We start from the raw sequence: 17,416 nt of genomic DNA, 5'->3' as shown, positions 1-17,416 counted from the left end.
AAGTTCAAGAAGTCACACTAATAGAAACAGAAAAACAAGGCAAATACACAGATAATTCAGTGGAAAGGAAAAGAGAAATTCAGCAACAATGAAAAAGATTTTAAAAATGGCTGAGGTTATGATAGTTCTGCATTTGCAGTAGAAATTACATAAATTTCACATGCATATCAAWGGAAACAAATAATGAGATTACATGYGAAATTTTATGTGACTGTTCCTGAAATATTTAATCCATTTTTGAGAACATAATTACTAGATAATTCTAGATGGCTTTTGACAATATGACAGAGTTATTGATAAAATAAATAATAATGAATCACATTAAGAGTCTGGAGTGATTTATGAGAAACTATAAAAGCAAACACCAATCAGCTAGGCAGTAACTTACTGAGGGCAGAACAATAGTCTATAAATACACAAAATGAGAGAAATAAGAAAAGGGAGTAATTTATGCTATAATTAAATGCATTAATGAAGAGYAAAGGCATGCCATTTAAAATACAAAACTTGGGCTAATATGTGTATGTCTTCCTGACAGAAATTGTAGTGTGTTACAAACGTGTCCCTCGTGCAGCTGTTGAACCTCTCTTGCTTGAGAGGTGATCCACCACATGGGACAAAGCACCTTTAGTTTGTGTAAAAATGAACAATCCTGTGTGGAATGGGACACACATCCCAGAGCAGAGGTAGTACAGAAACTGTACTAGTTTGGCAAGAATGTTTTTGAAAATATTTTGAAAGATTATATTTTAACTGATTTCAAAGGGATTTATGTAATTGTAGTTTCAGCTGCTAGTCAAKTCCAAACTAAGTGCCTTGTATTAAACAGAGTTCAATCCTATTTATAATTACAAGYGCAGCCTCATGCACAAAGCTCCTGACACTTTAACTTCACTTTTTTTTGCAATTTTGTAACTTGCGTGCAAGAGTTAAGAAAGGGGTGCTATAAAGAGCTCCATGAATGAGGAACCTATTCAGTGAACCTGAGAGAAAGAAGAAAATGTAAAGCTCCAAACAGAAAAAGGAAACAGAGAAAAATTTGGAAAAATACTATAAATTAAGAAGATAAGGGATTACTAAATCAGAGATGTAGAGAAAAGTGATAGAGACAGAGATGTTTCTGTACCAAAAAAGCAGAAACYAAAACCTATTTGAAAGGTGGAAGTCAATTAAAAGATTAGAGATGGTGCTCAGTTTTAATGGAAAATGCATCAGCTGCTAGAAAAATAAAGAGGCTTTATGGCAAATCCAGCTGTTTCTTTTGAATGTTAAATTTTGTTTTGTCAGAAAGCAGTAAGATCTTATCAGGATTTTGAGCTGAGATAAAGTTGCAGCTTTGAAACATGATTCTTGGGGAGCACTAAATAATATACTTTAGATCTAGTGTATAATGGTGAAATAGAAGTTGGAGACTTTCTCAAATTGGCACTGAAACATTAACTGTTACAATTCCCAGAGCCAGAAGGGAACGAACATTGCCAAACCAAAAAAAAAAAAAAATACCACCATTTGCTCAAAAATTACAGTTTATGAAATCTTTATGCAAACAGTCTGAAAATTAACAGTAAAAAATATGATAAACATTTCTGTTTCCCATAAAAACCTATTTTTCCCATAGGGTTTTCATAATTGTAATTATATTTTCCTGCAAAAGTGGCATACATAATGCAAAAAGTTTCTGTACAAAATTGCACATAAAGACATATTATCTTTTCTTTATATGAAGTGATACCTCCTTCCAAAACTCAGTGAAAAACTCCTGATGAAAAGGAAAAAACAAAAGAAGCATGTGCAGCTCCAGTGGCCAGAGAGAGTCCATTCTAAGACAATAAAMCATTTGCATTGAAGAGAAAATTAAATATAAGTGGCTCATTAAAAAAAACAGGTTTTATTCCTAAGCAGCAATGCCCTTGTCATCAGAGAAGAAGGCTTAGTTGTCCTTTTTGGCACAAAGAGACAAATCACAGTTGATGCAGAACATTTGCAATCAGCAATCAGTTTTAGAAGCTCCTCTTCAGTGTGTGCCCGCATACATTAACAACGGGRCCACACGTGAAGATTTCACTTCTGAGTGATACTTTTTTGCAGCACAGAGAARATATCTTACATCTCCAACTTCATCCACGAAGACAATTAACTTTTCCATTATATAAGCCAAATATATTACATCCATTTTATCCGCAAAGAGGGAAGCACCTCTTGTGTAGGCYGTCAGCTGGCGGGAAAATTCAAGCACGGTTGTCAAATTGATGTGCATCTGAAAATACAGCAGAATTGTTAGGCTTAWTAAATCAGCTGGCTTCATTCTCTTGAAAAACTGGAGATGACATCCATTTGTATAATGCTATAATTTCACATGGATTTATGAGCATCAGGATGCCATGGATGCACATTGCAGGGCCATATGAAGGTAACTTCAGCATCCTCAGATGCTGTAAAAACCTGAATGTCTAAAGCCCTGAGARACCCAACCTCACCTCATTGCTTACAGGAAAATGGACTGGATTCTAGACACCTCCCCAGTTATTTTATTACCCTATAARTGCAATGGCTCTCATAATATTACTTAATCTTATATATTAACCCATATGAAAACAAACTTTCTGTGGTCTTACCTGCCACTACTGGTACTAATAACAAAGAAATGATCAAGGAAAATGAAAGTTGTAAAATTAGTAAGGCAGTTGCACTGCTTTTTTTTTAAAGACATCCAAAATGCTTTCTAAAGAGGAAAGGCAGTTCAGCTGATGAAACGCTGATATAGGACTTCCTGAGAAATTAACATCTTCTTGGAAAAAACACATGAGGGGAAGACAAAGAAGGTACGAAAGTGAAGCACTGTTCACCCCATTAGCATTACTAATAATCATCTAGACGCCAAACACCCAATGAAAAAAGAATTAAGATAAAGGTAGTAAGTGCTGTGTACTTGCTCCTACTACAACTTCCAATTACCAAAGAAACAAATTGTTGCCTTTCAAGTTAAAAATTCTTTTGTTAAAAGTTCATCTACCCCAATCAAACTTGTGGCTGAACAGACATTTCTTTCAAGCCCTTCAACAAGAACAGTGCCAAGAAGCCTTGGATTTCACAATGTTACCTGACTAAAAGCATGAAGAACTTGAGTTATTTCTTGTGAGTACGGACATTCAGAATAGTTTTCTTCATCCCAGCGCCCTGTTCGATTGCATTTACGCCACGCCTTGGGTTCCTCTGCGCCATTGTGAAATGCWACGGAGTTAAAAGAATACTGCAGACAGGGCTGGTAAGCTGTTATCCCTGCCAAAGTTTTGGGCCACCTATAAACAGCACGRTAACGAAAATTGAAATGTTAAAGACAACTTACAATATAGATATATATAACAAAATGTAACAGCGTAGTATGGACACAGCAGGATCAGGYAATTGGGAAAAATCAAAGAAAACAATAAGAATATCATCAATGAGTCAGCAGGTCTGGGAAGGATATGGTTCTTTAATTAATTAATTAAATGAAATAATGATTGAACACAATAAATCACAAAAATATTCTGCTTTTTAATGAAAGCACGGCTTGGCAATCAACCTTTCCTCAAACATATGTATTAGCTCCTCTCAATTATACAATGCACATTCTATTGTACATTGTTACATAACACACTGAAAGGTTTTGGGCTATAAAAGTTTTCTTCATTTCAAAGAAAAGCTAAGAAGAAAAATACTTTCATTTGTCACAGCTAACTGTCCCTGAAATAATTCAACTTGTGACATAAAAACAGTTGATGAAAAAATGAATCATGAAAGGAACTTCTCCAAAAAAATCAAAATATGTATAGTAGCAAATACAGTATGTAGCATATAGTAGCACAGAAGCCTTTTGCCTCAAGGCTGAAATACTATTTTTAGTAAAACATTTGCATTAATGCAATTGGGCCACAATGATTGGCAACTTACTTCGAAAGTAAAACTAAAGAGATCATTCTGAACTTAGCATTGTCACAGGGAGCAGAATCTGGCTTTTATGAAGAGGAATGATAGCATGTAACAGTATTACCATTTGCTTTTCAGAAATAATTTAGAGAGTGCTAGAAAAGGAAAAAAAAAGGAGTAAAATATGACCATGATAGAGAAAACCTTTTAGTACAAAAGGCCAGTTCATTTTGACTCTCAGTGCCTGATTCTTCTTGCAGTTACGCAATTATAAATACCACCTAGGCTGGACAACTGAAATAGCCACACTTCCCTAACAGTTGGGGCTTTTTTCCTTTCTTCTGTCCAATAAAAGAACTATTCTTTCTAGTTTTGCCTTTGTGGTTCAGTTCTTTCTACTTACATACTTGTTATGTTACCAAAACTTCAAAGTCCTTTGTAAGAAAAATTGCTGGTGTGATAGCTCCATCTCTGAGGATAAACCTTTGGAACAATTTCAAGCACTAATGCTGAGTTTGAGCCTGATAAATTCTCTACAATTTTAAATTCATTCTCTCAAATGCCAAAAGAACTCAGCATCCTTTTGATGTACATGCTGATGGACTCAGCATCCTTTTGATGTACATTTTAAAAATAAATTTATATGGATTTCTAGGAAGATGATCAGTAGGTAGAGAAATGTCCACTCCTGTTCTTTTGATTTATATAAAATGCCAAAAATGCTCCTGGTGTTAGTTTGTGCAGCCTGTAGGAGTTATATATATTTATTTATGGAGAAAAKGATGTCATTTTAAGGCAAGAACATGAACGTCATAGAGCTGTCATCTGAAAGATTCAGTATCAGTTTTATGACAGGAAGTATACATTTTTTTAAAGATCTAATTAAAATACATTTAAGCACATCCACTATAAGAGAACACAATTACAGTTTTTGTATGACAAAAAAACATATARCTAAGATTGTCAAAGGTCTTCAATGAATTTTAATCCATATATATGGATTGCCTCAGCAATTTTGTGTCAGTGAAAGAGGCAAACTCACTGGAACTGAGGTTAAAACATAGCAAAATAGCTTTGTAGTAAACAGAAAACAGATTATGTGAGTAGGGTTTTTTTTTTTCCCTATTCTTTCTAACTCAATCCTTTATTTTCATTCACACRCAAGAAATAGTACAAAAACCCTTTAGGAAAGTTTTAAGGGTTAGCTACTAAAGAGAGGCTTTCAGGTCAGAAGTATTTGCAGAAAGTTCTGCTATTAAGAGAAGCTTCCTTCCTYATCTGCTTTCCTTTCATTAACTATTCAAGCTGAATTCTCATTATAATTCATTTGGTAACAAATTACTGTCTTGATTTCTCAATGGGATTGCCATCATGCATCACTCTTATTGTCAAGTAGGTTTTGTTTAAGAGCATTGTGCATATCATTGAAGCATTTCAGAGCTAACTGAAAACAATACCAAATTTCACAGAAACCTTTTCTTCAAATTAAAATTATTAAAATTGTAAAAAGCCCCACCAGCATATGTAGGTAAAAATAAAGATGAAGCAAGAACTAGATTCAGTGTACAAAATTTTGCAGACTCAAGACTCAGATAGCAGGACAGATGTATTTTGAAATAATGTGATATATTGGTAGAACTGTGTGTGTTCCTAAGCTCACCTCCAACAATCTATTTGTTTCACTAAGTAGTTTTACTTTCTATTTTGATTCTCTTCAGTGAAATATTTTACTAACAGTTTCATGCCATTTGCTACCTCTGATCTCAGCTGAACAAAGCCATGAGCTAGAACAGAATAAAAAAGTACTAAAGATTTAATCTTCTAATGCTTTAACGCAGCGTTAGCATTTCCTACAAAGACCAAGAACAGTTTTGAATTCTCTCTCATTTACCTAATTTAAAAAAAAAAAATTCCATAATTGCATACTGAGACATTAGAAGACTTTCTGACTTTCACAAACCACTGCTTCTCTTGAAGCACGAGGTCCCATTTCCCATCAAAATAACACASTGCTCCTCTCTCCCACTGTATTACATAAAAATAACAACTAATATAACTGATGTCTTTATAACTGACACTGAAGCATCATGTCACATGAACATGTACCTACATTAATATATGAAACACACTTCAAACCCAAAGATTCATACCTGAAGTCCCCCTTGTTGTTAATAACTCTTTCTGCAGGGCAGTAGGGTGCAGCTGTTTCAAGTACCACGATTTCTACTTGTTTAGTGCTATTGCCGTAGGAATTATTGACTAGACACTCCCAATTTCCAGTTGCATCGACATCAATACTGGATAGGATAAGTTCACTATAAAATAAAAGATACATCATTGTATAAACATAATTATACAGACATCTATATATTACAGATATTTATACTATACAGATATGCAGATATTACACAGATATAATGTCAGATATTCTGACATTAACTTACTCTCAGAGATTTTTTATGAAAATATAAAAACGGGGTTTGGTCTATGGTATTCAAGGGACAGTCAGTATGTAAGTGGTAGTAAGCTCTTAGCAGCACCAGTTTGTATTGAATACTCAGATTGTAACAGGCTATTAYACAAATCACAAATCACCACAAGAAATCACCCATTTTTTATCAAACCCATTTTTCTTTCCCCAGGTATTACAGAATATTGGGTTTGTTGCCTAACCAAACCCTTGAAAGCCAGAAATTAATTTCAAGTTGACCACACAACCAACCCACAGAGAATGTTTGCTGTGATCACAGGTCCTGCAGCAATTCAACAGCAGAACCTGGCAYTACTCTATCAGGGTTAGAATGTTACTCAGTTACTCCAACTCTATAGATGCCATATCAATTTTGTCATCAGAAAAAATAATGCTAATGACATTTTTGAAGGTGACACACACCAAAATAGTTGGGAGAGGAAAAAAAGTAGCATTTATCTGAAATATTTACTTTGCTTTACAGAAATGGCCCATCTTTGAATATGCCTTGTGGTTTAGACAGCTAGAAATTATATGGGAAGAAACGCAGTAGTGTGAGAATGAGAAAGAAGGTACATTATAAAAACTGAAGGACAGAATCAAAAGGTGATACCTGTTGCCTTTGGAACTTTTATGAAGAGCCTGACATTTTGAAAGGTGATTTTCTCGATTACTTACTACAGGGCTGTTATCTAGGTCCTCAGAAAACAAGTAAACCATGGCAAATAGTCTTTAAGTTAGTTGCTTCAGAAATTCYGCATAGCTCTCTAGATAGTCAGTGAAATTTATCATTAAATAGTAACTTACAAAATTTCCCATTTTTCTAATTTATGATGGCTTTGAGCTCCAAGTTCTTTGGAATCCCCCATTTAATTTTTACAATGAATTCTAACATATTTTTATGGCAAAAAAATATAGAAAAAGCATTGCTAGCCATTCTCAGACAGAGTAGCTCAGAATTTTTATGCCTAAAGAAGCAATTGTTCTCTTAAGAAGTCTCAGGAGAAAAGACCAGWCTTTTAGCTAATTCTTAGTACATCTTTTTACATTCAGGTTGAAATGCTTCAGTGAAATTAGCCAATTTCTAACAATGTTTTAATTAAATCTTACATTTCATATGTCACAACAATCTCACATCATCTTTATCGACAGTCAGGAAAGATCATATTCCTAGAGCTTATTAAACAATTATGCATAAAACTTTTTCACTGAGAGAATAAGCAGAAGTATTCACTTGTGCCATCCACACGGAAACTTCACAAGTGAATAGAATGTATGATGGCGTTGCTGATGTTTTGATATTTTTTCTATAAAATACCCATAATCAYTGTTAACAATACAAATTTGATAAAATCGCAAACCATGGTGATGTTAGGTAAATACCATTTTTGAGCTTATTATAAATTTTACAAGTAAGCAGTATGAAAATAAATAAAGGGTATATTTTCCATTTATTTAAACTGCTGAAATGTGTTGTGGTGTAAATTTATCTGCTGCTTAATAGATCTCCCGTCATTAGATGAAGTCGCCCAGATTCACAAGCAAATATTTACTGATACATCAGTGTTGCTTCTGATAAAAACAAAATACTTGGACACTGGTTCAAATTATCTCAGACAAGTAACTCCTCACATTCACACTTTAAATCTTCTCTTGTCCTTCTTTAAGATGGTGATAAAAAAAGAAGCCAGAATAGGTTTATGCAATATAATGACTAGAACATGAAATTGTCTTCTGAATTGCCATCTGGCCACTGTAAATGATGCATTCATTTATATTCCTCTTGGAATATTTTGGATAGCAAGCCCAATGGTGAAACTGTTCATTTACTTACCATCTGGATATGACAAATGATAAATTGATCTTATACCTCTGGAGAATTTAGGGGACTGAATTTAAAAAAAAAAAAAAAAGAAAAAGAAGTCTTTTAATACTCAGAAACACCAATCAAATTGATCCTTTAGCATTTTTTCCACTTATAATCCTTGGAGACTTCACAGTCCTGGTAGACCAGAAGGAAAGGGTGGGCCTTTGCTGGGTGTAGAATTTTAAAAGTCTATTTCAGAAAGTTTCCTATGAGGTCAGTTCCATATTTTAAGACTAGTTCCATATTTTAAGTCTCGGCATGGTTACATAAGCACGCCCAGAGATTCTCACTTGTAGGAGAAAGCCATTCTCMATCTCCCTCAGCGAGGGCAACAAATCTTGGTTAAAGGCAAGAACTCTCCCAGAACCAGAGAACAAGGCTCAACTCTGATTTAGGAGCGTGACAAGAACACAAAAGAATTAAGAGAGGATGGCTCCTCTGGCTGTAACCTTTACTTGATGATCCTGTCTCACAGGAGCTCATAAACATCAAGCCACAAATGAAACAACTTTGCCCCTACTGTGCAGCTTTCCTAAGGATGGAGTATGAGTCAACAAGCATTCCTACGCCCTCCACATTAGCAACCACATCCCACTCCTCAGCAGGGTGACAGTTGCCACTCTCCATGGAAATTTTTGACTCCCAGTATGACAAGAAATGGCCTCAAGTTGCACCAGAGGGAAGGCTTAGATCAGATATTATGAAAAGGATGGTCTGGCATTGGAAAAGGCCGCCCAGGAGAGTGGTGGGACCACCTCCTAGGAAATGTTCAAAATGCCATGTGGATGTGGCACTYKGGATATGGTTTGGTGGTGAACACAGAGATGGTGGATGAACACTTGGACTTGATGATCTTGGAGGCTTTTCAAACTTTAATAATCCTGTGATAGTCTATGAAGACAAAACGAAGTCAGACATTCATGAGATGCTATCAAAGCAAACTCAAGATTGATGCTTGATGAGAAAAGGATGACTTGCAGGCTTTTCTCAAATTTCCCTTCAAATCACAGTGACCTTCTCAGTAAAAAACACTGAAAGGGAGAAATAGAATATACACGATTCTTTTTTGTACCGGGAAATTTCATGCATGGTAGAATTCCTTTTTTCAAACGTGATGACTGACATATTGAAAAATTAATTAAAATGTACAGCTGATGAAATTGCATGAAAAAGTTGTTATATATTCAACAGAAGCCCGTGGCATTTGTCATTATTAAGAGAGGAGCCATAATACAAGCAGAAGCCATACTCATGTAATCAAGTAACCTATGACAATAGAGTTCTATTTGAGGCATAGTTTTTCATTGCTACTGCTCTGCATAACTAATTAGACAATCAGAAGTAGGTCTCATTATGCAAAGTTACTCAACCATGTCCTGAAGAAGTACTATAGCGACATTTACTGTACGCCCCAGCAGACATTTTCATGCCAGRAAACAAAGTAACAAATAAAGAAGAGACTTGAACACCATATTTTGATTGGCTTTCCACAAAAAAAATATTTTAAAGTCGGACTTGAGTGCCTGTAAGATTTAGGGAGAACGATCTGCCCTTCCTGCAGGAAAATAAAAATTATTTAGTTAAACACAAGGAAGCATTTAGGTTTTCTCTTCGAGAATTCTTCAGCTCTTCTTCAGACAGATAAATAGCTAATGTGTTTTCTACAGTTCAGGCAGAAGGTCTGCATAACATGCCTCCAACCCATACCACCTTAAATTATTAATACTAACATGCAATTTAAAAAATGAGTGTTGGTCTCCAGAGTACACTGCTGCTTGGCATACAGCCTTTCACAGGGGACATAAGGTTAAAACATGGAAAATGAAGAGAGAATCTGTAAATCAAGGCACTTGTCTGAACTCAAATTGCTAGTCTGATCTCTCTGACAAAATTAGTTATTTACCCTTGAAAGAAGCAGCTTTAGAAGGCTGATGGCCTTTGAAGTAAACTTGTGTCCAGGCAACAGCAAGAGAAAAGGAAGATGAAAGTTGGTGCTCATTTTATGTGAGATGTCTGGCAGGTCTTTTCAGGTGTAATCAATTTCTCATACACCCAGGTGATGCAATACACCTGATTTTGCTTCTTTTGATTGCTAATAAAAACAAAGCTTAACTTACCATTTAATACCATCTGTAGGTACTGAAAAAATGTAATGTGCTATAAAAATACTTTTTATATAATTTATCTTTATAATATATATAATTTAGCTTATTTGTTCACATTCTAGAGCCACAAGAGCTGGGAAGGACCTAATTTTAATAACAATATATTGAAAAAACAGAAAAAAACCCCAACCCAAACAGAGGGGAAAAACTCTAACAAACCAAAAAAACCCCACTACTTCCAAAATAGGAGAAAAGAGCTGCATGTCAGTTAGTAAAACCATCTCACTTTATTTCCTTTATATTGCTCAAATAACTTCAATTGAAATGCAAATGTTTAAAAATACCATCACAGGTTAACATCCATTTGCTGCCCAACAGCCAACAGTCAGATGTCTTTTCTATAGGTGGATATCAAAGTACCTGTGACCCACAAATATGCCATTAATTCCTTTCACAACATTGAGAGAACAAACACTTTTAATACTGGAGTGACTCCACCAAAGCACCTTCAAAAACTACGTCACAAACCTAAATAGCTCTACWTCATATCACAGCAGGTTTGGTTTGTTGTGTGATCTGATTCTCACTCATTGAGCTGGTCAGAGAGACAATCAGCTGCTGCTCAGCACTGAAGGGTGTAACATAAAGATTTTTGYATTTATCTTCATACTCCCACAGTCCTGGAGTCAATACATGCCATTCTAACTAGCTGAGAATGTAAGTRGGGAGAGGAAAAAAAAGGAAGATCAACAGTTCAAGAGCCCCAAAACTTTCTCTTGCTGTAAAAACCTTCAGACAGSTGGCAGGTCTGCGGCAGCACACTGTTACAAAGCTATTTGAAGAGAGTACAYTTGGGCCAGGGCTTATTTAAAGTACTTCATGAATCATTTGTCTGTCACTGAGCTGCTGTGTCAGTTGGTGAAAGGTTTAGGGACGCTCAGATGTGTTTATTGTTATTAATTTTGTTCTACCAGCAAACTGATGGACTGCAGGACGGATACAAGTGCAGCCTTCTGGGGAAATGCTGCTACACCTGCTCTATGCCTTTCATCTGCCCTTAAGTAGTTTGCRTGCTGCAATGTTATATTCAGAGACAGCTTTATTTCATTAGCATAACTCCTGTGATCTGCACACTATCAGRGATTCTTAGACAAAAATAACACCAATCAGACCAATAGCCAAAATTGCACAAAAAGCTTTTAAAGCAAAGTTTTCTCACATAACTCAGAAGTGTTAATCTGCTTATGACAATTCTTGATTATTTGATTACATGCCACTGGGACCAGCAAAAAACTCCAAACAGCCATCACCAAATGCCCAAACAACACACAAAAGAAAACAAACCAAAAGCCCCACTACGTAAATTTTACAATATCGAATTATTTGTCAAATGCATATTATTTTGACATGGTACAAATGCAGAAATTAATTATCTAATGAATACTTTATGGGCTGGTTGGTATATTAGGGTTAGGACACTCACCTGTTTTACTTGCCCACCTGCAAGGAATTTGGAAAGATGTAAAAGAAGGTAAGACATGGCAGTTCCCTACATAAAAACTTCAGGAACAGTCTCTTCTTTCTCAGTATTTGGGGTATCTCCAACAGTGTAAACTTYATTTCATGATGGTCATYGTGACCCAATCACAATATCATGAGCAATTAAATGTCAAGATTTTTAATTGTGCAGGGAGAAAAAAGAGGGGGGCAGGAACCCAGGACCWGTTCTCATGGAATTCCAGCATGTTAATAGGAATATGCCCTACAATATATTCTCAGTGTCAAACAGACTGAAATACAAGAAAGGTAAAAAGCAATTCAGTTGTTGTGTTAATGTTTATAACAAATCTTGCTTTGAAGAAATGGTTTGCTGCACCTTTTTAGGGTTATCTGGCATCAGATTCTGGTCATGTGCCATAAATGCTCTGATGTGCTCCAATTTGATTCACAGATTTACAAACTACTGACTGGACTCAGAGAAAGTGTATAATTACACCTAACACTGATGTTGACAGGAAAAGTACTTTACAACAAGGCAGCCCTGAGATGTTGACTCCAAAGTGCGTCCTCAGCTGTGGAGCTGCAGCTGTTTGAAGGGCCATATTAAAATCATTCTGGCCTTAAAAAGTCAAAGCAAAACCCTCTGATTCTCCCTTGTGGGGGATAAAATGTCAATTTTTGTTCTTACCACTGAACATTTCAGTGTTGTGGCTGGCTGGACCCATATATAGCTGCTGGATATAAGCACAGATGGAGGTGAGAGGTCAAAATTCAGTGCAAGGCACCTTCTTAATCGGGTCTCAACACCAAAGAAAGMATATTCTTGCTCTTCAAGGACTTCATCAAAATGTTTTTATAGTTCTGACTTACTATTTTTCCAGGGTATTTAAATTCTATCAGCCAAAATACTTAGATGTATTTTTTTTGTGAAAATACCTGTTTTTCAATCATGTTTCAACAAGCACTTACCCAAATTAAGCCTGTTTTTATGACACAGCACAGCTCTTAGGTAATGGTCTATTACTTTAATGACAGAGGGCACCGTGGTTGCTGCTTCTGCTTTTCATTAGTATTGTATCTCCACAGGTTATATTTTAAAATATTCCCCACACTGATTAGTAATAAAACTGTCATTGAGTTTTATTCAGGTAATTGAAATATTTTTAGCAAAAAGACCTAAGTTTAATTAATCTTCCAAATTAATTCACATGAAGGTACTCCTAATCTCACATAATGAAACCCTTACCCTGGGTACTTCATACTAYTCTGCAATAATTTAAAATATTACCTTCCCATCTGATATAGAATACTGCTGGTAAAGCAGCATCTGTCACGAGCCCTTTTCTGCCTCCAGTGCCTGAAATGAGTTGCAGATCATTGCCTATATRGTTTAAAGTGACCTCAAAATAATACAGAAATATTGATTTACAATTTAAATTGTTATTTTGCTTCATTTCTTTCCTAACTCCTTGACAACTAAGGGTCAAACAAAGTCAACTGGATGAATCAAAAATATCAACACTGAACAATTTCTGCTTATCTCTCTGAGTTTCTCAGTATGACCTTTAGCTGCTCATCTCTAAACACTCATGACAGCAGAACAAAAATTGATTATAAAATATCTGCATTTCTGAATCAAGTTATTTGGATCTGTTCAAATCTTGTTAATCTTGTGCAATCTCCAATATTTTTTGGAATGTACCTGAACTTCCAATTAAGTATCCAATGTTCCAACACAATTACCAGGGGTTTTCAGACTATTTTTAACATAGGACCAGTCGAAAGCACTCCTGCTTGCTTCACATCTTTTCCAGAAGTATTCCTGCCACAAACTGTTAAGAAAGTTTAAGGATAATTTGGATCCTCTTATGCCCAGAATTTCTGCTTTTCAGCCACAAGTTGTGGAAGCATTTTGTTCTTTTAAGACGTGTTTGCCTGGATCTCAAACTTGCCACAATACCATCTGTCTACTCCTGGAATCAATTTCCTTTCTTTAATCATATCTTAAACAATCCTTATTCTTCTAGTGATAACACGTCTCAATCAAACTCCTAATTATTTACTAATAGCTGCAGCAATAATTTCAAACAAAGTAAAAAAGGTAGAAATTGGACTCGACCTCCTATTCGGATAACATAAAGTATGATCAGAATTTTTAACCCACAACATTTAATTTGTTTTTAATTTTTTTAGTATCTTTGCCATGAGTGAACCATGGTTTGAACTTCTTCCTTTCTTCTGCACATTTTTGGRATTTTCACATAATCCTATACCTCTCATCTCAAACATTACTATTTATTTCATGATTTACTTTTGACCAGCCCATATTGACTGTGACTACTCTCACAATGTAAAGCATTTAGAGGATGAACAACACCAGATTCTTAAGCTTAGTATTTTTTTAAACTCAAAATCCCCATAAAATAGAAGTGGCTTTGTCAACCCTTTTTATAAGGCTGAAATACTTAGGACAAACTATAAYAGAAAAACTTGATTTTGGGGGGATCAAAATTCAGTCCTAGTAGTCTGTATTTCAAGTGGCAGCAAAAATTACTTCTGAGAACAACTTTTGATCCTAGCACCTGCTAGTCTAGGTTTAGTTGAGAGCCTGTTAAGTTTCTCCAGTTGTAGTTCTCCTTCTTTTGGGTTCTTAACTTTCTGCAGAGTTTAATGTTTTCAGAAGGAGTGTTTGTGAACTGTAATGGTCCCAGAGCAGCCATTACAGCTGTCGGGGCATAAGTGCTGCTAAACACTCTGCACAAGTGTTTACAGAATGGAAATAAAAAGTCTTCAAAACTGTCATTGTATTCTTTGTGGTAAATAAGAAACTTCCTGAAAATTAATGTCTCTCTACCACTGCAGAGTTTCTTGGTTCACAGAACTAAAATAATTTCATATTGTAGTTTAATATTCTAATAACTGTCCTGCCAGCTTCTCCAAACACTGAAAGGGAACTGTAGGGAAGTTGGGAAAGATGCTGCAGAGAATCCTACATGACCTTCCTTCCACGTGGGTTTGGGGATATCATACAATCACAAGAGTATTTTGAATTAGAATTGCTACTTATTATTAAACYGATACAATATTCATGGCTAAAGAAATCAGGCTGTCTTCATGGAAGCACCATTAACAATTTCAGCCAGATCCATTCACAAATGATAGGAAATTAGTCCCACATCAGATGTATATTTTCATGCATGACTATGACATTTATACACAGGCATAATGACAGAAAATGAAACACCAGAAAAGTCAAATATTATTATCATTGGCAAGAAATGATAAATGCAAGCTAGCAGCAGAATTGAAAACACCTTCTCAAGATCTCCTATTAGGGAATACTCCTTGCCAAGAAAAATGTCACAGACCGGAATACAGTTCAAAACTTTAGTTTAATTATTGTAACAAAAATATTTATTTTAGTTTATTCTGCTTTATGATAGGAGACAAAAAATACACATTTGGATATTTTATCCTTCTACTGTGCCAGTTAATAAAACAGAAGGTTTAGCATGATATTTGTGTTGTAAATCCATGTCCAGAAATATCTGGAACTACCCAATAAAATAACCACCTAAAAATGTTTGAACAAGCAGCTTTTGGAACATGACTACACCTCTTTGTTCAAAGGCAGCTATAGAAATCTTTAAATTGCTAAGTAGCAGAGGCCAAAGCCTGTCCTTTAGTGCAATTACTGAATGCCACAGACAGTGGACATTTGCTGWAAAGACTAGGTATGTGAAGGCAAAATATGATACTGTAAGAACAGATTTTAAGTTACCTTTATTTTTAGTCCAAATTGTATATTTAACATTTGATAGCCTCAGGGAGGCACAGTCTTTCTGATATTTCAGTGCCTTCTACAACTACGATTTAGCCTCAAGATCTATCACAGATGAGTGTGAAATAGCATGTAAAAAGCAGACAACACATACTATTGTAACATGTAACAAGCATGCTATTACATACTATTTTAATTTGTCATGATAATAAGAATGATATAAGTTAGGATATAGTATATATGGTCATAAAGATGGGATCAAAATTAAGAAATGATGAAGGCAATTTTTAACAGTCACAACATGGCCAATGTTTTCTTATTTTCAACATGAAGAGACAATACATGTCTTTTTATTAAAATTTGACTTCAAAATAGTAGTTTTTAAAAGTAGGTTCCAAAGCATGTCTTTTATAAATTAATTTTGATCAGCACCTAGCTTGTAAGCAGCTGTTTRAAGACTTGGGAGTTTTATTCAAAAATATTTTGTCTTATTTTAACAGCCTTTATTGCATAACTTGGGCAAGTCAAAGTATTTTTCCAGTCTCTAACAGCAAACGTGATGACATATTTAAAGAACATTTTTTCTGAATAGCTGTGCACACTGCACATCCCAGTGCATACTGCACCATCAGCATCAAGGTCACCTATTAAATGCCACAGTAAACGAGGGAGGCAGGAGATCAACYATCCTTATTAAAACATGTTATGGTAGACAACGGGTTTTATTTTACAGTCTGGCAAAAAAAAGTAATATAAGGTAAACATCAGTCAAGCTACTTTTATCTTTTTAAAAAGGATAGCTATTTTGAAAACAATTTTAGATAATTTAGTTCAGTTTGTTACTATGCTTTACAAATTGCTYATACAGTGCAAAATAGAATTCAGTTGGAAAATATAATGAGGTGATTAACAGCATGTCTTTTAAATTTGATATAATGGAAATAGGAAGAACATGCTTTAATTTAAGTGACTCGGCAGTTATATAATAGCTCACTGTACTAATTGCTCTAATAGTCCTTTTCATTGATATCAGAAGAAAGCCAACAGCTGTGAGAACAGGTCAGATCTCCACCTCTACATCTACAGGACTCCAAAGGGGRTCAGTGAGTAGATGAAATTAATAAAAGCAAAAGACCCCAGTGAACAGGATTTAATTTGACTCCCTTCATAACTTCTATTTGATAGTTCAAGAAGCATTTCAGGTCAATTATATTAATAGAAACTGTTTGAGTGAAAAGATGTTAATGATTATCCAGAGCTAATTAGCATAGCTATTTTCACTCCATCTTCTACAAAGAGAAAGGCAGAACATGCACACAGAATCAGACTCTCTTTTTGATCAGTGATGAGAACTGGCAGAGGACAAAAGGATGTATGCAACAACTTAGCAGCTTTTAGTGACAAACCAATACTCTGTGATGAAACCCAAAAATAAACAGAGATTTATAATTTATTAAATAATATTTAAAAGAAAAACTGAAGCAAAACTGCCAAATATTAGTTTTTACTTCTTTTATACAAGCCTATTCTACGTCATTCCTCTTGCACTTTTCACATCAGCAAATGCATCTGTAGATCTCTGTGTCTCTCAAGCACAAAGGCACAGAGGCGGTAAAAGTCACAGAAAATTGAGAAATATTTAGTAAGAAACAAGCATGAGATTACCYAAGTAAGGAATATAATATCCAAAATAGTGGAACTACAAAAACTAATCCAAGCCTTTCCAAYTGATGGCTCTTCATTGGTCCATCACAACTCAGACTTTTAGATGGATTCAGGAAAAA

General features: G+C 35.1%; 1 protein-coding gene across 1 annotated transcript in view; it reads right to left on the bottom strand.

Moving 5' to 3' along the window:
• Positions 1-17,416, bottom strand: part of LOC130582304 (adhesion G protein-coupled receptor A3-like) — a 243,241-nt gene that overhangs the window by 106,280 nt on the left and 119,545 nt on the right. Inside the window, exons 8-10 of the mRNA XM_057380921.1 lie at positions 6,060-6,224; positions 3,101-3,299; positions 2,108-2,257 (exon numbers count right to left, since the gene is read on the bottom strand). Coding sequence (XP_057236904.1) covers positions 2,108-2,257; positions 3,101-3,299; positions 6,060-6,224 — 514 coding nt within the window. The remainder of the gene's footprint in view (positions 1-2,107; positions 2,258-3,100; positions 3,300-6,059; positions 6,225-17,416) is intronic.

This window comes from Malurus melanocephalus, unplaced genomic scaffold (assembly GCF_030028575.1).
Source record: "Malurus melanocephalus ecotype Western Australia unplaced genomic scaffold, MMel_1.1 scaffold_12, whole genome shotgun sequence".
Classification (NCBI taxonomy): domain Eukaryota; kingdom Metazoa; phylum Chordata; class Aves; order Passeriformes; family Maluridae; genus Malurus; species Malurus melanocephalus.
Note: the sequence above shows the minus strand (reverse complement) of the source record. Positions and strands in the feature narration are given on the sequence as shown.